This window comes from Ambystoma mexicanum, chromosome 13, assembly GCF_040938575.1.
Source record: "Ambystoma mexicanum isolate Mex_15411 chromosome 13, UKY_AmexF1_1, whole genome shotgun sequence".
In the NCBI taxonomy this organism is placed as follows: Eukaryota; Metazoa; Chordata; class Amphibia; order Caudata; family Ambystomatidae; genus Ambystoma; species Ambystoma mexicanum.
This window is the reverse complement of record NC_090938.1, coordinates 729,189,947-729,211,296: the sequence shown is the minus strand read 5'-3', so window position 1 is coordinate 729,211,296 and position 21,350 is coordinate 729,189,947. Positions and strand designations below refer to the sequence as shown.

The following is a 21,350-nucleotide window of genomic DNA, read 5'->3' as shown; positions in this document are numbered from 1 at the left end:
AGCTGTGTTGCACCACTGGCTACAAGCAGTTAGCTCTCCCCTTCACACTTGACACCACACACTTAAAGACTGCTATGAGAATGAGCGGTCTCCTGCCCCCTTCCTATCACTCCCTATGCCATGCAAGTCACTCCCTATGCCATGCAAGTACTAACACCCCATCACAAATTCAAATGCCTAAAAATGCATGCATAAGAATTCAGGTGCTAACAGTGAAATGCTTCACGTTAGTAATTGCTGGGCCTTTGTTAACACCGAAGCCCAGGCGCCATTTAACGTCTGTAACCTGCCCTGTCCGGCCAATGCTCTGTAGGCCAGCCAGCTCTAGTCAACATAGCCAGAATTTCGGGGGGAGGGGCTAGAGCCTGAGCTGATCAATGGTGTTGCGCCACTGATTCCCAAATAGGCTGATTGCACGAGTATGTCTTTCTTAGTCTGGGCTATTAGGTGCCGTTTGCTACAGCCATGAAGCCCACAGCAGTGCATTTGGGTACTGATTCGAGTACAGATGGGGAGGATTGGCCTATGCCGAGGGACACAGAGGAGCCACATTTGCAGAGGGACACACAGTGTATAGTTTCTTTTTGGTTATGATCCCACCCATTTTTGTTTGCTAAATAATCTGTTACCGATCTTTTCTTTATCTCTGTGTTCTCCTTTTGGCTTCTTTCTTTTTCTTTCCTTCGTTGGTTGTTTCTTTTTTTCTTCGTTTCTTTCTCTCTGTGTTATCCTTTTGACTTCTTTCTCTCTGTGTTATCCTTTTGACATACTTCTTTCTTTCTTTAACTCTATGTTCTCCATTTGGTTTCTTTCTTTCTTTCTTTCTTTCTTTCTTTCTTTCTTTCTTTCTTTCTTTCTTTCTTTCTTTCTCTCTGTTTTATCCTTTTGGCTTACTTCTTTCTTTCTCTCTGTTTTATCCTTTTTGCTTACTTCTTTCTTTCTTTCTGTCTGTATTCTCCTTTGGCTTTCTTTCTTTCTTTCTTTCTTTCTTTCTTTCTTTCTTTCTTTCTTTCTTTCTTTCTCGTCCATTTGGCTTATTTCTTTTTTCTTTCTCTATGTATTCTAATTTTGGCTTCTTTCTTTCTTTGTTGCTCTTTCTTTCTTTGTTTCATTCGTTCTTTCTCTCTGTGTTCTCCATTTGCCTCACTTCTTTCTTTCTTTCTCTATGTTATTCGTTTGGTTTACTTCTTTTTGTCTATCTCTCCGTATTCGCCCTTTGACTTCTTTCTTTTTGTCTTTTTTTTTCTTTCTTTCTTTCTTTCTTTCTTTCTTTCTTTCTTTCTTTCTTTCTTTCTTTCTTTCTTTCTTTCTTTCTTTCTTTCTTTCTTTCTTTCTTTCTCTCTAAGTTTTCCCACTTTCTCCAAACTCCCCATATCTCTCCACCGTCCATGCTCCTCAGCCTCCTCCCCTACCCCACCACCTCTTCTCTCCTCTCTGCCTTGTCTCCCGAAACTCTGGGTGCCTATTGTCAATCGCGCCTTTACCAGCACCTCTCTTTGTTTATTCCCACCCTCAGCATGTCACATCCTGCCTTTTCCCACGCTCCCAACACCCTCCTAGATGACCCCCCACTTTCCTCCCCCGTCTCTCTTACCTTCTGCGCTCTCTCTGCCCCACTCTAACTTCCGGTCTCTTCTCTCCTCCCTCCTTGCTCCACGTGCCTGATTCGCCCACTCTGCCCTTTCCCAGCCCCCCAATCTCTCTTGGCTGACACCCTTCGTCCCCCCTTTCCATTTCTCCTTTCTTCCCTCTTGCCTACTCCACTCTCTCCCTGAGCCGCTAACTCCTTCTCTCCTTCTCTCCTCTCTTCCCTCTCCCCGATCCTATCTACCTCATTCTCTACTCTCTTCCCTCTTCCTGAACCTCTCTAACTCCTTCTCTACGTATATCCCCCTCCCTGATACTCTCTAACTCCTTATGCCCTCTCGTCCCTCTCCCTGATCCCCTCGAACTCCTTCTCACCTCACTTCCCTCCCTGATCCTCTCTAACTCCTTTTCTCGTCTATTCCCTCTTCCTGAGCGTCTGGAACCCCTTCGCTCCCCTCTCCCTGAACCTCTCTAATTCCTTCTCTCCTCTCTTCCCTCTCCCTGACCCTCTCTAACTCATTCCCTCCTCTCTTCCTTCTCCCTGACCCTCTCGTACTCCTTCTCCCCTCTCTTCCCTCTTCCTGATCCACTCGAACTTCTTCTCTCCTCTCTTTCCTCTCCCTGGCCCTCTCTAACTCATTCTCTCCTCTCTTTCCTCTCCCTGACCCTCTCTAACTCATTCTCTGCTCTCTTCGCTTTACCTAACCCTCTTCAGCTCCTTCTCTACTCTCTTCCCTCTTACTGAACCCCTCTAACTCCTTCTCTACTTATATCCCCCTCCCTGATCCTCTATAACTCCTTCACTCGTCTATTCCCGCTCCCGTTTCCTCTCTAACTCCTTCTCCCGTCTCTCCCCTCTCCCTGACCCTAACTCCTTCTCTCCTCTAGTCCCTTTTCCTGAACCTCTCGAACTCATTCTCTCCTCTGCCTCTCCCTGATCCTCTCTAACTCCTTCTCTCATCTCTTCCCTCTCCCTGACCCTCTCTAACTCATTCTCTCCTCTCTTCCCTCTCCCTGACCCTCTCTAACTCATTCCCTCCTCTCTTCCTTCTCCCTGACCCTCTCGTACTCCTTCTCCCCTCTCTTCCCTCTTCCTGATCCACTCGAACTTCTTCTCTCCTCTCTTTCCTCTCCCTGCCCCTCTCTAACTCATTCTCTCCTCTCTTTCCTCTCCCTGACCCTCTCTAACTCATTCTCTGCTCTCTTCGCTTTACCTAACCCTCTTCAGCTCCTTCTCTACTCTCTTCCCTCTTACTGAACCCCTCTAACTCCTTCTCTACTTATATCCTCCTCCCTGATCCTCTATAACTCCTTCACTCGTCTATTCCCGCTCCCGTTTCCTCTCTAACTCCTTCTCCCGTCTCTCCCCTCTCCCTGACCCTAACTCCTTCTCTCCTCTAGTCCCTTTTCCTGAACCTCTCGAACTCATTCTCTCCTCTCTGCCTCTCCCTGATCCTCTCTAACTCCTTCTCTCATCTCTTCCCTCTCCCTGACCCTCTCTACTTCTACCTCTCTTCCCTCTCCCTGACTCTCTCTAACAACTCCTCTCCACCCTCTCCCCAATCCTCTCTAACTCCTTCTCTCCTCTCTTCCCTCTCCCCAATCCTTTCTACCTCCTCTCCTCTCTCCCCTCTCGCCAATCCTCTCTAACTCCTTACCTCCTCTCTTCCATCTTCCTCACTCTATCTTCTCGCCTCTCTCCCCTCTCCCTGACCCTCTCTAATTACCTCTCCCCTCTCTTCTGACACTCTCGAACTCCTTCTTTCCTCTCATCCTTCTTCCTGACCCTCTCGAACTCCCTCTCTCCTCTCTCCCCTCTCTCCTCTCCCTGACCCTCACGAATTCTTTTTCTCCTCTCTTCCCTCTCCCTGATCCTCTCGAACTCCCTTTCTCCTCTCTTCCCTCTGCGTGACCCTATTATACTCCCTCGCTCCTCTCTTCCCTCTCACCGATCCCCTCTAACTCATCCTCTCCTCCACTCTCTCCCGACCCTCTCTAACTCTCCGTCACCCCTCTCCTCTCTTTTAGTTGCACCCCTTGCTCCACTTGCCTCATGTCACTCGCCCACCCTGTGTTTTCCCACGCTCTCCTCTCCCACTTGGCTGCTCCCCCCCGACCCCGCACCCTCCGTCTCTCCCTCCCAGGAGTCTGTATTGTATGCTCAGGAAACGGTAGCCGGGCGCTTCAATGGGTTAAAGCGAGGTTCCCACACCACGGGCCCGGGTGGTGTTCCTACAGGAAGGGGGGATGGAGGCCAGAGCCCTGGTTGGAGTCTGCCAGCCCGCACTCACTCAGCCACTAACCAGAGAGACCCGCAGGAGCCTTGAGTGGGCGGGCAGAGGTCGCAGGCGTGGCAGTGCCCGCTGTGGGGGTGCCTGGAAGTGGCGAGTACCTTTGAGAAGCACTCTCCGCTGCTCTCGCCATTGGCCTGGCCATCCTCTGGTTAGCGCCCTGGGTCGGGATGAGGACGCCTGCGCACCTGCTGACTCTACTCACCGCCGTCGCCCTGCCACTCTGCCACGGTAAGTGGGCACCATGGACCAGGTACCCTGCCCAGGGTACCCGGGATCTGAAAGCCGCTGGGTGCAGCGCGTTCGCCCAGTGGGAGAAGGCCTGGGCTTTAAGCGAGCGAGCAACACCAGGCCACCCCGATCCTAAAAAGCAAATGCTCCTCTCTGATGGGTTCACCCCAGAATCAAGGCACAAGAAGAAGCCGTCCCCTGTAATCCCTGGGTGTGTCTGGGTGACCTCTTTCTCAAAGGGAGGTGGTGGTGGCGGGGACGGGGGTGCGGAGGATTCTTTCAGAGACTTGCAAATTACCGAGTTACTTCAAGACTCTTTCTGTCAGGAGGCCCCGCCCAGGACTCTTTTTACGGCCCTTGCTCTTCAAGTCAAGGCTCTCTGTGTCGTCTATGCGCGCTCTCTCGCTCTCTCTCTCTCTCTCTCTCTGGCTCTCTCTGTCATCTATTCTCTCTCTCTGTCATCTATTCTCTCTCTGTCATCTATTCTCTCGGTCATCTATTCTCTCTCTCTGTCATATATTCTCTCGCTCTGTTAGCTATTCTCTCTCTCATCTATTCTCTCTGTTATCTATTCTCTCTGTCATCTATTCTCTTTCTCTCTCCCACCCATCCATCCCCCTCTCTCCCTGTTTCCCCCCTCTCCCACACAGCCCTGCCGGTGAATAACACAGTCGTGTTCTTGCTCTCATGTCTCTCCGCCGTGTAAATTACATGGTTGTTCGTGTCCCTCCCTTTCTCTAATTTTACACCCCTCTCTGTAAATAACACGTTCTTTTGTGTATGTGTCTCCCTCCCATCTGCCCCCCAATGTAAAGAACAGGTTCTTTCGTGTCTCTCTTTCTCTCTCTCTCCCTCTCTCTCTCTCTCTCTCTCTCATCCTGCACCACCCTCTGTAAATAACAGGTTCTTTCATCTCCCTCTCTCTCTGGCTCACTCTCATTCTGCACCCCTACCTGTAAATAACAGGTTCCTTCATGTCTCTCTTTCTCTCCCATCCTGCATCCCTCTCTGTAAATAACAGATTCTTTCATCTCTCTCTCTTTCTGGCTCGCTCTCATTCTTCACCCAACCCTGTAAATAATAGGTTATTTCATGTCTCTCTTTCTCTCTCCAGCTCTCTCTCCCATTCTACAACCCTCTCTGTAAATAACAGGTTCTTTCATCTCTCTCTCTGGCTCGCTCTCATTCTACACCTAACCCTGTAAATAACAAGTTCTTTCATGTCTCTCTTTCTCTCTCTCTCTCTCTCCCTCCCATCCTACACCACTCTCTATAACTAACAGGTTATTTTCTCTCTCTCTCTCTCTCGTTCGCTCTCATTCCACACCCCTCTCTGTTAATTACAGGTTCTTTCATCTCTCCCTCTGGCTCCCTCTCATTCTACACCCTTCCCTGTAAATAACAGGTTCTTTCGTGTCTGTCTCTCTGTCTCTCTCTTCTTTCTCTCTTTCCCAATCTACACCCCGCTCTGTAAATAACAGGTACTTTCATCTCTCTCTCTGGCTCACTCTCATTCTACAACCCTCCATTTAAATAACAGGTTATGTCATGTCTTTCTTTAACTCTCTCTCTCTCTTCCATTCTACACCCCCTCTGTAAATAACAGGTTCTTTCATCTCTCTCTCATTCTACACCTCTCTCTGTAAATAACAGGTTATTTCATGTCTCTCTTTAACTCTCTCTCTCTCCTATACTACACCCATCCCTGTAAATGACAGGGTCTTTCGTGTCGCTCTCTCTGGCTCGCTCTCATTCTACACCCCTCCCTCTAAATAACAGTTTCTTTTGTGTCTCTCTCAGTGGACAATCCCTCCCTATAAATGACAAAGATGTTTTTGTGGCTCTGTCTCTTAGTAAATAATTTACTTTTTGCGTGGCCTTCTCCATCGACCACCCTCCCTGCAAATAGTGGTAACTTGCCGGCTCTCTCAGAAATCCTGCATGCTCCTAACATGTTGGCTCTTACTCTAAATGTCGTGGCTGGTTCATGGCTGCCTCCTCCAGGCATGATGCCTCTATACATAACTTGCTTTTGGGGGTTGCCCTCCTTTCAGTGTGCACCAGTAATTTTGCTGGCGGGCTGCATGAACCACACAAGCCTCCTGCAGTGGGAGCGCCACTTTTTTTTCTAACTCCCTGCTCCGGCATCTGGCAGGGAGTTAATCACTGGAATAGGACGCTCAATGCGCTCCGCTGTGATGACAAAGGGGTGGCTGCCGCGCCTTCTCCCGCTACACCAGCTCGGGGAACACCCCGAGCTGGTGTGGCAGGGAACTAATGGCGCCCTGGGTGGTTGCCCGCTCCACCCTGCCCTAAGGCCGGCCACACTTAATGTGCTGTAGGACCGCATCAAGCCCGCAGGCCGCATGTTATGTTGACGTCGGTCCCGGTGGTTGGTTCTTGGCTCTCTCAGTAGACAGTCTCCACTGGCAATGACGTGGGTGCCTATGGCCCTCCCGCTCTCAGACAGCACGCTCTCTGGGTTCTGCGTCTCCTCTCTGCCACAGAGTAGGCAACGTGTAGCCCTCCAGATGTTTTAAGCTACTGCTCCCAGGATCCCACCCCGTTGACTGGGCTAGTGGTAGGAGTTGTAGGCCAACAAATCTGGAGGCTGAGAGGTTGTCTAGCCAGAGCTCTCAATCCACCGCTAAAAGATCCAGCGATTCTTAACGGAAAACGGGGCCAAGTGTTTTCCCCAGAATTGGGACCAGAACTGAAAAGTGCGACCACCGGTTGAGCTAAGGGCAAGGAGTGACTTGGTTGATAAAAAAGGTTTTCAGACACAAATGGGGGAGGGGGGTCCTAATTAGCAACAAGCAAAGCAAAGTCAACCTGGTCTGAGGTGCTGCACGTGGCGCACTCTGCATTTACAAGTGTGAAAGTGTTGGTCTCGGCCAGTTTGACTGCTGGATGATCCACTGAGTGTATGAGGGGGCTGGATCCTGTCAGTTTGAGTACTGGTTGATGCACTGAGTGTGGGAGAGGGTTGGATCTTGCAAGTTTGAGTACTGGATGATCCGCTGAGTGTGTGAGGGGGTTGGATCCTGCCAGTTTGAGTACTGGATACTCCACTGACTGTGTGAAAGGGTTGGACCCTGCCACTGTGAGGGGGTGGGATCCTGCCAGTTTGGGTACTGGATGATCCACTGAGTGTGTGAGGGGACTGGATCCTGCCAGTTTGAGTACTGGGTGATGCACTGATTGTGTGAGGGGGTTGGAACCGGATTACTGGATGATTCACTGAGTGTGTGAGGGGGTTGGATCCTGAGTACTGGATGATGCACTGAGTGTGTGAGGGGGTTGGATCCTGCACTGAGTGTGTGAGGGGGTTGGATCCTGTCAGTTTGAGTACTGGGTGATCCACTGAGTGTGTGAGAGGGTTGGATCCTGCACGTTTGAGCACTGGATGATGCAATGATTGTGTGAGGTGGTTGGATCCTGCCAGTTTGAGTACTCGATGCTCCACTCAGTGAGTGTGTGAGGGGGTTGGATCCTGGCAGTTTGTGTACTGGATGATCCATTGAGTGTGTGAGAGGGTTGGATCCTGCCAGTTTGAGTACTGGACGATGCACTGAGTGTGTGAGGGGGTTGGATCCTGCCAGTTTGAGTACTGGATGATGCAATGATTGTGTGAGGGGGTTGGAACCGGATTACTGGATGATTCACTGAGTGTGTGAGGGGGTTGGATCCTGGGTACTGGTTGACACACTGAGTGTGTGAAGGGGTTGGATCCTGCACTGAGTGTGTGATGGGGGATGAATCCTGCCAGTTTGAGTACTCGATGATCCACTGAGTGTGTGAGGGGGTTTTACTCTGGAAGTTTGACTGCTGGACTCTGCCACTGAGTGTGTGAGGGGGTTGGATCCTGAGAACTGGATGATGCACTGAGTGTGTTAGGGGGTTGGATCCTGCCAGTTTGAGTACTCGATGCTCTACTGAGTGAGTGTGTGAGGGGGTTGGATCCTGCAGGTTTGAGCACTGGATGATCCGCTGAGTGTGTGAAGGGGTGGGATCCTGCACTGAGTGTGTGAGGGGGTTGGATCTTGCCAGTTTGAGTACTCGATGCTCCACTGATTGAGTGTGTGAGGGAGTTGGATCCTGCCAGTTTGAGTACTGGATGATGCACTGAGTGTGTGAGACGGTTGGATCCTGCCAGTTTGAGTACTGGATGATCCACTGAATGTGTGAGGTGGTTGGATCCTGCCAGTTTGAGTACTGAACGATCCTGCCAGTGTGAGTACTGAAGGAACCACTGAGTGTGTGAGGGGCTTGGATCCTGCCAGTTTGAGTACTGGATGATCCACTGAGTGTGTGAGAGGGTTGGATCCTGCACGTTTGAGCACTGGATGATCCGCTGAGTGTGTGAGGGGGTTGGATCCTGCCAGTTTGAGTACTGGATACTCCACTGAGTGTGTGAAAGGGTTGGACCCTGGCAGTGTGAGGGGGTTGGATCCTGCCAGTTTGGGTACTGGATTATCCACTGAGTGTGTGAGGGGATTGGATCCTGCCAGTTTGAGTACTGGATGATCCACTGAGTGTGTGAGGTGGTTGGATCCTGCCAGTTTGAGTACTGAACGATCCAGCCAGTTTCAGTACTGGACGATCCACTGAGTGTGTTAGGCGGTTGGATCCTGTCAGTTTGAGTACTGGGTGATCAACTGAGTGTGTGAGGTGGTTGGATCCTGCCAGTTTGAGTATTGGATGATTCACTGAGTGTGTGATGCGGTTGGATCCTGCCAGTTTGAGTACTGGATGATTCACTGAGTGTGTGAGAGGGTTGGAGCCTGCAAGTTTGAGTACTGGATGATCTGCTGAGTGTTCGAAGGGGTTGGATCCTGCTAGTTTGAGTACTGGACGATGCACTGAGTTTGTGAAGGGGGTTGGATCCTGCCAGTTTGAGTACTGGATGATGCACTGAGTGTGTGAGCGGGTTGGAACTGGATTACTGGATGATTCACTGAGTGTGTGTGGGGGTTGGTTCCTGCCAGTTTGAGTCCTGGATGCTCCACTGAGTGAGTCTGTGGGGGGTTTGGATCCTGCCAGTTTGAGTACTGGATGATGCACTGAGTGTGTGAGAGGGTTGGATCCTGCAGGTTTGAGTACTGGATGATCCGCTGAGTGTGTGAGGAGGTTGGATCCTGCCAGTTTGAGTACTCGATACTCCAATGAGTGTGTGAAGGGGTTGGACCCTGCCCGTGTGAGAGGGTTGGATCCTGCCAGTCTGGGTACTGGATGATCCACTGAGTGTGTGAGGTGGTTGGATCCTGCCAGTTTGAGTATTGGATGATGCACCGAGTGTGTGAGGGGGTTGGATCCTATCAGTTTGAGTACTGAATGATCCACTGAGTGTGTGAGGTGGTTGGATCCTGCCAGTTTGAGTACTGGATGATGCACCGAGTGTGTGAGGGGGTTGGATCCAGCCAGTTTGAGTACTGGATGATCCACTGAGTGTGTGAGGGGGTTGGATCCTGCCCGTTTGAGTATTGGATGATGCACTGAGTGTGTGAGGGGGTTGTACTCTAGAAGTTTGACTCCTGGACGCTGCCACTGAGCGTGTGAGAGTATTGGATTCTTCCAATCACAGAGGTCTTGTGTGTGATGCTGATCCAGGCATTCAGCTTTGTCCAGCCTTTCCTGCCCTGGGCAGGCAGGGTCCGGGCCTCCGCCAGGGGTGGGGCCTGGTCAGGAGCCCCTGTGGGTAGGGAGGGGAATTTCCATAGTATAACAGGGATGTGTGACCACACCTTCCCGCAGGAGTCTTGACAGCAGGCCAGGCCTGGATCCTGGGGTCCAGTGGGCAGTCAGGAGTACTTGGCAGCCATTCCAGAGGGCGGAAGCTGTGGACCTCATTGGCGGGTTGGGAAAGGTTTAGTAAAGTGAATTGCAACCCATCCCTCCTGTTAGTGGCCTTCTGGGTCTGCAGCAAAAACATTAAATACATACATTTGCAGACAATGGCTGTGATAGGCTGGTGGTTGTTCCTATAGTGCTTTAAACTGCTGATAGTGTGGAAGGAGACACACGGAAAGAGGTGGAGGCATGTGTGGGGAGACAGCGCCACGCTTGTGGGTGGCTTGTGCAGCTTAGTACTGTGCAGTAAGGTGATCTCCCAGGGTCAAGGGTGAAGAGAAGGGAGGGCAATGGAGGGAGTAGTTCAGGATGCAGCAGAATAAAGTGAGCACCAGTGCACCAACAGCTGTGCACCGGGCAGGGCCCCCATAGGCCCCCTCTCCTTCCATGCGTGGCTGCGCCTGGGATCCCAGCGGTTAAGGCACCTGCAGAGCATACCTGCCTACATTCCCAAATGAAAAACCCGGAGAGCTACGTCACCAGAATGCCCCGCCCACACGTCGCAATATCCCACCTGTTGCAATATATTTGTTGTATGTTTTTAAGAAACTAACAGGATTGTAATAAGCACCAAACGTGCAAAACCTATTAAAGGATCCATCACAAATATATACATATATTCCAATGTGAACGTGTATGTAATCTGGGAGCATTATCAACGTGAGAATGAAATCTCGCGAACACCCCACAATGGCTTCTTTATAAATGCACATGCGGCAGAGCGCGCGTTTGCCAGAGCGGAGGCCGTCATGTCTGCCCTTCATTACACTTAACTCGATTTCAAGGTAAACATGAGCGCCTCAAATTTTAACAAACATGTTGATGTCTTCACCCTGAGAAAGCCCCTCTTAAAGCATAACGGGGCTAACCCCCTGCTGAGGCACCCCAAAAACCTTCAACATTCAACACATGCTTTAACACCCAAATAATTTGCACCGACAGTTCTTACATTGGAAGAAACACGATCCCTTTATTGGAGTCAACCTAATGGACGGCCCTAGCCTTATTCAGGCCCCAAGTGTGTGTACCTGGCCTACAAACTCCCCCCCTGGTGGTGCTTCACCATTTCCGGAGTTCCACAAACCGGTGAACCTTCACTTCAGTTTCTGCATCGTTTCCGGGTGGCACGGTCACTTCCGGTCTCAGTTCGAGCGGGTGCGCCCACCTCTGGTTGTTAAACTGCCAGGCCAGTAGACTCCCATAACCCTGTATGGAGCGAATAACCCCAGGTCCACTGCAGTCAGTTGTTGAGGAGTCCCAACTGTCCCTAAGGGGGGCAGTGCCGGTCGAACCCCATCCTGGCTCGTGCAGCCAGCGGGTAATGCTCCGGCAGCATACGCAGCGTGTCTCCTTTTTGGCTAGGATTGCCCCTGTAACTCCGCCTGTGACAGAAAGAAAACTGTTAGAAGCACAGCAAAGATTACCTATTTGAAATAAAAGTGTGTTAGTTCCTGCAGCACTACCTCTTAACAATAATGACCTGTAAAAAGTCCACACCTGCAGTACTTCTGGGCCCTACAAACACGTGCTTCCTCATCAACCCACCATGCCCCCTTGCCCTAAACACTCAGCAGGGAGGGTGGGTGTGTGTCGCTTCTGGGCTTTAAAGAGGGTGACCTCTTGCAGCCCGGGATATCTAAGTTGCTTCACAGGGCCAGCTGGTTCCAGCCAGACCCTGGGGGCATGCCATGTCCACCTACCTCAGGAGGGGAGGCAAGCGGGGCGGAGGGGGCCTAAGGGCTGGCCCGCTATGCTGGCTGTCCCTCTAGCACCCCCCTGGGTGGGCTCGGCCATCCGCTGCTACCTGTGCACATCGCTCAACCGTTTGAGTCCCGCGGGCGGGAGAAAACAGACTATTTTGCTTTTTTTCAGAGGGTGAGATCCCATTGAACCGTTTGGACAGTGAAGGGTATAGCTGGTGAGTGACGTAATCCCACAGGGGAGGGGTCGGGGGTGACACTTGCCAAAAGCACGTGAGTTGCCCATAAACAGTTATTTTTGGCAGGGAAAGCGTTTAGGAGGCTACTGTCTGTTAGGTGGGCTCCGTGTTTTCAGTCATGCTGTGGCGATGGCGCAACTTTAAGGTGGTGCCGGGTGCGTGGTGCGCGCGCCGCATCCTGCTGGTAACGGAAGGAACGAATCCCACCAAGGCCGCTTCTGCCACTCATCTTGGTATATTTTATTCATAGCGTGCCCATGCACAAGTGTTTCCAGTGTTCCAAGTGTTCCTAGTGTTGGCAAAAGAATAACCGCTGAATTTGAATTGTGTAATGAGACTTACATTTGTCTTGTATTTCTTGAAAATGTAGAGTGCCTTGCCAAGTGGCACTGTACTGAAGGCATATTGATGGCTGGAGCAGTTCCGTCGCTGTTGGGTGGCCTAAAACATCAAGACATAGGAGTAATTACACGTAACCGGATGTGGAGGGAAAGAAGCCGGAAACCGCAGAAGGGGAAGCCTGAGGCATCATCTTCGTTTATGACAGCACTTACAGATGTGCAATCCAGTGGTGATGGTGGTCGGGCCAATATCGGATTCTGTGGCCCTCCTCCTGCGAGCGAAGATGGTCTTTAAAGGGGACCTTGAAGCCAGTCACCGCGGCTGGAACGTCCTTGATTTTAGGGGTTAGCGAGTTCCAGTGATGGGGAGTCGGGAGGGTGAAGGGGCAAAGCTTGATGGGGGAAGGGAGAGGTTGAGGAGACCGTGGGAGTGCTGGGAGATGTATTCAGCGAGGTGGGCTGGGGCAGGGCAAGCATTCTTGGATGATTCGAAACACATGAAGAAGGCTTCGGAATAGGGGGCGGTTTTGCATGGGCTTGAAGGTGGGGCCCGGGAGACCATTGGAGGTCGCAGAGGGTCAGAATAGCAAAGTTCAGTAGCTGGTTTAAGCCCCCCAGACCATTCCGTGGGTTGTATGAGGTTATTAAAGGGTTAATGTTAATCTCAGGGCACCCATTGCAGCAAGGACCAGTTCCTTTCTTGTAAGCCACACGCCGATAGTCTCTGGCTTTGCCTGACTTCTTGCACCTGCTGGCAGCGGGATACAGAGTCACTCCATGCAGTGCCTTTTTAATGTATTATAGTTTGTGTTTGCTATATCCGGTTTAAGAGGTGACTTGTTTTTAATCACCAATCATTGGAAGCCTTTTCTACATTATCCAACTATCACCCTTTCCAAAAGGGTTCTTTATTTATTTAATTGTGTTTTTATAACTTGCCTAATACCGTACCTGAGTTCGGTTTCTAAGCGCGGAACCGGGATTCGAACCTCTATTGCACGACGTTGCCCCTGTGCATTCCTCTGTCCATTGGCTATTTGGTCACCTGGTAGTTAAAGAGCTACCATGGCAGCAGAGGTCACTTCTTTGTTATAGCACCCGTTTTAATAACTAGCTTCTTTCGGGGGTTTTGCCATCAGAGTTCTTACAGAATTTCCAGTGCGCCATCGAACTGGCTACATTGTTGTGTACAACCCCAGTGGGATTTTGTATAGTGCTGAACGCCAAGCACTGTGCAGATAACACACGTAGCTGCCACGCTGTTCAGTGGCACGCAGCACTTGTGAAAAGTGAACGGCTTTGCCAGTCCCCCGCGCAAAGCCAACCTGTGACCCGTAGGATGCACAGAAGAATCTCAGCAGCAGTGGCATAAACCTGCTGAGCTGCGGTAAGTGGAATGAGACCCTCTTATCTGGACAGGTGGTGGGTGACAGTCTGCGGATGGATAGGGCCTAGTCTTGGGTAGTTTATGGAGATGGGTATTGAGGTAGAGCCTCAGATAACATTGAAGAGGGGCCAGCTCCAGATACGAATTTGAAGTGGGAGTATTTGACTCCCTATTTTTTTAAAATTAGGAGTAAAATTATTTTTTGGGGCATAAAAATGTAAATCCGTTTCCCAGTGGGAATAATTGATAAACGAGTACAATTATGTCCAGTGGTACTACATTCACGACTGGAGCAGACTATCCATGCATCTATTTGGGTGCAAGCAGGGGCGCATGGTCCCACATGGCTGTTTCCCATCTTTTGGTGGCAGTATTTTTACTCCCTGTTTTAATTTTTTGGGAGTATTTGCCTATTTTTAGGGAGTAAAAGTGGCTGATACACCTCTTATCTGTAGGGCTGGCCAGCGTCAACAAAACATCTATATGACACAATAACATGTAGGGGCCGGCCTCTTGCCTCCCCCTTCAGCTGAGAGTAGGAGAGGATGAGCAGCACATGGTTAGAGGAATAAGGGGCAGAGACACAGGTAGCAAGGCATAGGGCGAGTGAGTCACTGCGCACGGGAGGCGTTGAGTGAGGCATAGGCTTAGCAGCACAGGATCTGAGGCATAAGAAGGGAGAGTTTAGGGCGAGGGAGACATGAAGTCAGACTGGCCTAGAATGAGGGAGACAGAAGGAGAGAGGCAGCAGAGAGTAGAAGCTTGAGCGCAAGAAAGGGCGGGTGAGCCAGGGAGGGAATGAGAATTGGGTTACTAGAGGCAGACAGTAGCAAAGAGCGAGGAGGCAGTGGGTGAGTAGCAGAGAGAGACGGGGAGAGATGGGAGATGTGAGACCTAGAGACATTCAGTAGTGACTGCACGAGGGTTTAAAACAACAAGCAACACAGTGCAGATTCCCTTCCCTCTGATCTTCTCCAGGCTCAGCACCAGCACTGTCAGCAGGATTGCTAACTGTTTAATGGAATACACCAGCCCTTCTCGGTAGGATTGCTGAACATTTAATGGGATACACCATCCCTTCTTGGCAGGGTTGCTAACCGTTTAATGGAATACACCAGCCCTTCTTGGCAGGATTGCTAAACATTCAATGGAATACACCATCCCTTCTTGGCAGGGTTGCTAACCGTTTAATGGAATACACCAGCCCTTCTCGGTAGGATTGCTGAACACTTAATGGGATACACCAGCCCTTCTTGGCAGGATTGCTAAACATTACATTGGATACACCATCCCTTCTTGGCCGGTTGCTAGCCGTTTAATGGAATACACCACCCCTTCTTGGCAGGATTGCTAAACATTTAATGGGATACACCAGCCCTTCTTGGCAGGATTGCTAAACATTTAATGGGATACACCATCCCTTCTTGGAAGGATTGCTAAACATGTAATGGGATACACCATTCCTTCTTGGCAGGATTGCCATACATGTAATGGGATGCACCACCCCTTCTTGGCAGGGTTGCTAAACATTTAATGGGATACACCATCCCTTCTGGGCATGATTGCAAAACATTTAATGGGACACCCCATCCCTTCTTGGCAGGATTGCAAAACATTTAATGGGACACCCCATCCCTTCTTGGCAGGATTGCAAAACATTTAATGGGATACACCATCCCTTCTTGCCAGGATTGCAAAGCATTTAATGGGACACCCCATCCCTTCTTGGCAGGGTTGCTAACCGTTAAATGGAATAAACCAGCACTTCTCAGCAGGGTTGCTTAACCTTTCACAGGATTATTATTAGTAATGAGCTCAGACCTAGCTTCAGCAGGCAACAGAGCACGATAAATCATCCTTCTCAGCAGGATTGCTAAACATTTAATGGGATACACCATCCCTTCTCGGCAGGATTGCTAACTGTTAAATGGAATGAACCAGCCCTTCTCGGCAGGATTGCTGAACACTTAATGGGATACACCAGCCATTCTTGGAAGGATTGCTAAACATGTAATGGGATACACCATCCCTTCTGGGCAGGATTGCTATACATGTAATGGGATACACCACCCCTTCTTGGCAGGATTGCTATACATGTAATGGGATACACCACCCCTTCTTGGCAGGATTGCTATACATGTAATGGGATACACCATCCCTTCTTGGCAGGATTGCTAAACATTTAATGGGATACACCATCTCTTCTTGGCAGGATTGCAAAACATTTAATGGGATACCCCATCCCTTCTTGGCAGGATTGCTAACCGTTAAATGGAATAAACCAGCGCTTCTCGGCAGGATTGCTGAACATTTAATGGGCTACACCATCCCTTCTCGGCAGGATTGCTAAACATTTTTAAGGTATCTGGACTATCCATCGAAAATGGATTCATCGAATTGAAATCCAACTAAGTGTATTCATTGAAAGTCTTTTCCATCGAAATGCACTTTCATTGAATATATTTAGTTGGATTTCGATTAGGGTTAGGGTTGGGGTTAGGCTTAGGGTTGGGGGTGACCTTGGGGGTTGGGGCGGGGGGACACCCCTGCCCCCCAATAAAGAAAATGTTACATGAGGCTGCCCAGTGCCAAAATACTTCAAAGATTTCAGGGCTGGACAGCTCCATGTAACATTTTAACGTTAAAAATAAATGCATAGAAGTGATATCTTTTACATTTAAAAGTACATATCCATCGATTACTAAGCATTTAATGGGATGCACCATCCCTTTTTGGTAGGATTGCTAAACATTTAATGGGATACACCATCTCTTCTCAGCGGGATTGCTAAACATATACCTTCTCAGCAGGATTGCTAAACATATAACTTCTCAGCAGGATTGCTAAACAATGAATGGGATAGACCATCCCTTCTCAGCGGGATTGCTAAACATATACCTTCTCAGCAGGATTGCTAAACATTTAAGGGGATACACCATTCCTTCTTGGCAGGGCTGCTAAACATTTAATGAAATATACCAGCCCTTCTCGGCAGGATTGCTAAAACTGCAATGGGGTAAACCATCTTTCTCAGCAGGATTGCTAAACCTTTAATGGGATATACCAGCCCTTTCCAGCAAGACTGCTAAATCTATAATTGGCTAGTACCAGCCACACTCTGCAGGATTGCCAAACCTTCTTACCCTGGTGCTTGTCTGGTGGGAGATGATCAACCACCCGGGACATGTAGGCTCCCATCAGTTTGCATTCTGGTACTTGTAGCTCTTATTATTTTAATGGGGACATAAAAGCACAAGGACTGTACAAGAATATCGGAGGCCAGTGCGATGAATATGAATCTGGAGGTTAGAACCTTGTCTTAACCCTATGCTGATCATTTTGTGAAGCGTACCACATGTGTGGCCTTGCATGTGTGTTGCTAGTACCGTAGCAGCACATCGCGCTAAAGAAGTGATAGTGGTATCATTAATATAGGCCCACTGACACACAGCCATGGCAGGGAAGGGCTCTCTGATCTAGGAGAATCAGCACCAGAATTCCAACCTGCATCCAAATGAAGTAGAAAGATTTACTGCAAGTAACAAACAGACTGTTATGCCAGTGTGACAGCTCAGCGAGTTAAGCTCTTCCTACTGACATCTATGTCCAATCTGAAGTCGGAGCCAACTCAGCCTTCCATTCTTCCAAGGTTGATATGGGGCAATAACATTTATTGTTACAGCACTCAGAAGCACGAGGAATCCGGCGTGAAGCGCTATATTAAAGCATGATGTTACTGTTATTTTCATAATTACTGTTAAAGGTGTATTAATAGAGGAGGGTTTGAGAGGGTTATTTGTATACCCGAAGGCCACAGGAAAGCCCTGAATTAGCAGGTTTAGCAGCTAGTGGGCGAAGCAACACTGCTGAATAGTCACGTGTTAGGTTGAAGTTGTAAAGTGTGGCCGAAATGCAATGCATTGTCTGGGGTAATCCAGGGGCAGTGTGGGGTGGACTGTACGTTTCTTTGGTTTGTGCATTGCATTCAATGAACATGTTTATAGCTACATCAGGACAAATTAGTGCAACATGTCTTCATTGAAAAAACACAGATTTGTCAATGTATTGCACTTAAATGAATTGTGAAGGTAGCCAATATGTTGCACTTCGATGAATTGTGATGGTAGCCAATGTGTTGCACTTGGATGAATAGTGATGGCAGCCAATGTGTTGCACTTGGATGAGTTGGGAGGGTAGCCAGTGTGTTGTACTTAGAAGAACCTTGAGGGTAGCAATATACTGCACTTAGATAAATTATAAAGGTAACCAATGTATTGCACTTGGGTGAGTTGGGAGGGTAGCCAATGTGGGAGTGTAGCCAATGTGTTGCACTTGGATGAGTTGGGAAGGTAGCCAATGTGTTGCACTTAGAAGAAACTTGAGGGTAGCAATATATCAGACTTAGATAAATTGTAAAGGTAACCAATGTATTGCACTTGGGTGAGTTGGGAGGGTAGCCAATGTGTTGCACTCAGATGAACTGTGAAGGTAGCCAATGTATTGCACTTTGAAGAATTTTGAGGGTAGCCAATGAACTAATCGCCCCAGCTCCTGCTCCCCTCCTGTATACCTCCCAAGTACCACACAGGCCCTAAGGGCAGGCCAAGCTACACATGAAACACACAAAACACACATCCAACATAACAAACATTTGCATTCAACAAACAATCCCAAACACTGGCCCTTACCCCTCCGGATACAAGCAAGTGCAGACAATCAACCAAACTTAGAAAGCCGACACGCACAGACGCTAGTTACTCCTGGCTTCCGCAAGCATCAATAGAAGAGCACAACGTCTATCCTATCCCTGTTCCCTCACTAACCCACCGCGCCCTCTTTCTTACAGAGCCACATTTTATCACAAAACTCCCCCGAGGGTACAACGCAAACTGTCTGTGACAAAAGGAGGGAATTGCTATTTGCAACTGTGGGCCACTTTTTAGTTGGTGCCCGACACAATTTTATGCCCCATTCCGACCCTGTTCAGGGGAAGGGGGAGTAGGCCTTACAAGGCAAAACAACCTGCACCCCTGTACTACTGCTGCTGGCCTCTTGCAGACAGGCCGCATTTCACTAGCTCACATAATCCTGCGATTTGGCAGATGAGGGTGTAGGGACAGTCTGCAAACTCTAGCCAATTACCATAAACAACAGCTGAGTATTGTGAGAGGCAAGAGCCTTTCGTTCAGAGACAGGGCTACTGGAAATTTGGCACCGCCGTCATCCATTTTGCCTTTCTTAGTATGATGGTTGGGAGGGAGGCTGAGGGACGCTTCAAACCTCACTCTAGCATGTTCAGGTGCTGTGCGCAGTGGCCAGCTGGGATGTCTGTCAGTCAAGGGCAGGGCCCCTATTGGCCAGGACAATAAGGCGTTTGTCAGGTGTTGGTGGGGCAGGTGTCAGTATCCCTGCCCGTTCCGCCCAGAGACACACAAGTCTTCTCAGGCAGTCCAAAATGGCATCATATCTTGCCCCAACTCACCAGGTTCAATAGTACCTATAGCTTTGCGCTTTGCTGTGGAATTAACATAAAATATGGCTACAGGAATACAAAGACACAAAGACGACTGGGACATGGTGTGAGGGGACATACATCTCTCCATCAGAACCACGATTCAGCGCTTTGAGACTACTAGGGTGGTGATGCAGTGCAGCACGAAAGCATAGTAACCTAACATACAGAGTAGGTGCTCAGTGGTAGGAAAGTTGCTGACCAGTGGGGAATTCTAGCTGTGCATTTGATGAGTCATAGGCCCAAACCTGTAGGAAAAGCTAAACTACGAGTACCAGAATGCAAGTGGATAAAGGTTTCATGGGGCACTTATTAATGCTTAAAACCTTGCTGGAAAGTAGTCCACTGCCTGTAGATCTATTGGGCGGCCCAGTGTGACGGCTTAGATAGTCTACAAGTCCTGGCCTTTAGACCTACATCACCATCAAACCTATAGATTTTCACTCATATGGACATCATTACATTTCACTACAGTGCAAGGGGGCGAAATGGCAGCACCGTCAGAAAATCTGCTTTTCGGGCAATGCAGTAGCTCTGGTTATGCATATTATTCAGAAATGAGTATGAATGAAGGAGTGAACTCAGATGACAAGAGCGGTCAGTAGTTTGTCAACATGTTCTTACTCAAGAGTTACTTGCATGCAGAACACTATGCGGCTAAACAATCCAATATATCCCCACTCCCCATATTCCAAGTTGGGTAACCTTATCATTAGCCCTCCAAGGTTTCTGCTTTGGATATACCCCTGGCAGTAGTGTGTAGCAAAGTAGATGGTGATTCTTCAAGACCTGAAGAACACATATCTAAATACCATAAAGGGGGTTGTTTGTAAGATCCCAGTCGAATCAGACAGTCAGGAAGAAATCCTGATTCAGAACCCCATGAAAGATAAGGAACAACTAAAAAGGATGGATTGGATAAGAACAATTGTAAGCATGAGAAAATCTAAGCTATGCGCTTCGCTGACCCCTACAGATAAACCTAGAAACTCTCTGCCTACTTATTTGAGGACATTTTCCAATCCTAGTGTTAGAGAGGATTTCCTCAGATTCTGCTTGAATCTACTTCCCATGCTGGAAATCAAATACACTAGAAACACGGCAGATACATCTAGTCCATTTTGTCAAAACTGTGATAGTCAAGAAATCCAATCATTCCAACATCTAATGAGTAAATGTTCAGGAACCTTAGAACACCGATCATTAAGGTTAGCAAGATTTGCTCCTCAGGAATGGTGCTGGAAACAGATTGTTTCTGGAAACGTCTGGTCAAAGGACGGGAAGTGTTCCTTACATTTGAAGTGGTAAAGCTGTTGAACCTCTGGAATCTATTGAAAGTGTATGAATAGATCTTGTATTTTTTTTTGCTTTGTATAATACCGAATGTATTTGTATATTACACCGAGCGAAAGTACCAGGAAGTACCTCTTTGCGTCGGCACGCTGTTTCAGTGTGGTTGGACTGCTACGTAATGTTTGGATCTTTGATGAGCCTTTTGGGAGCCTTTTTGGTTATTGTGGCCACACACCCTGCTAACAATCACTAAGCCACACCCATTTTGGGCAGAAACTTCAAAACTAGCACCTCACGCGCACCAGCGCGTGCGCACCGAGCAGAAGTACCCGGAAGTACCTCTTTGCCTCGGCAGGCTGTTTCAGTGTGGTTGGACAGCTATGTAACGTTTGGATCTTTGATGGTATAATTGACTTTACTTCACTGAACTAACTCATGGACTTCATGCTCAAGGCATATTAAGAACTGCATTTATTTTCTCATATTCTATTTAGAGCCTTTTGGGAGCCTTTTTGGTTATTGTGGCCACACACCCTGCTAACAATCACTAAGCCACACCCATTTTGGGCAGAAACTTCAAAACTAGCACCTCACGCGCACCAGCACTCGCACACCAAGCAGAAGTACCCATTAGTACCTCTTTGCCTCTTCGCCGCGTCGCTGCGGTGTGGAGGCGCCTGGGTCTTCCGAGTGCTTCAGCTCGAGTGTGCTGCCCTTGCCCTCATTGCAGTGATGGCACAATGTTCTTTAAAACGCTGAAAACGGGCATGCCAGTGAGAATCCCACTAGTGACGGCAAGTGAAAAATCTGTACCGCGCTTGCGAGCTGCCAGCTATTCATGCTCTACGCCCTTGAGAGGCAAAGGGAACAGGGGCGGTCTCCTGAACTCTGACATTAGAACATTTTGGAATGGCACGCT

General features: G+C 48.9%; 1 protein-coding gene across 1 annotated transcript in view; it reads left to right on the top strand.

Annotated features, from left to right (window-relative positions):
- The first annotated feature begins 3,865 nt into the window (after positions 1-3,865).
- LOC138521830 (neurogenic locus notch homolog protein 1-like) overlaps positions 3,866-21,350 on the top strand; it is a 478,650-nt gene continuing 461,165 nt past the window's right edge. Inside the window, exon 1 of the mRNA XM_069634949.1 lies at positions 3,866-4,109. Within this exon, the coding sequence (XP_069491050.1) occupies positions 4,049-4,109 (61 nt within the window). The 5' untranslated portion in view covers positions 3,866-4,048. The remainder of the gene's footprint in view (positions 4,110-21,350) is intronic.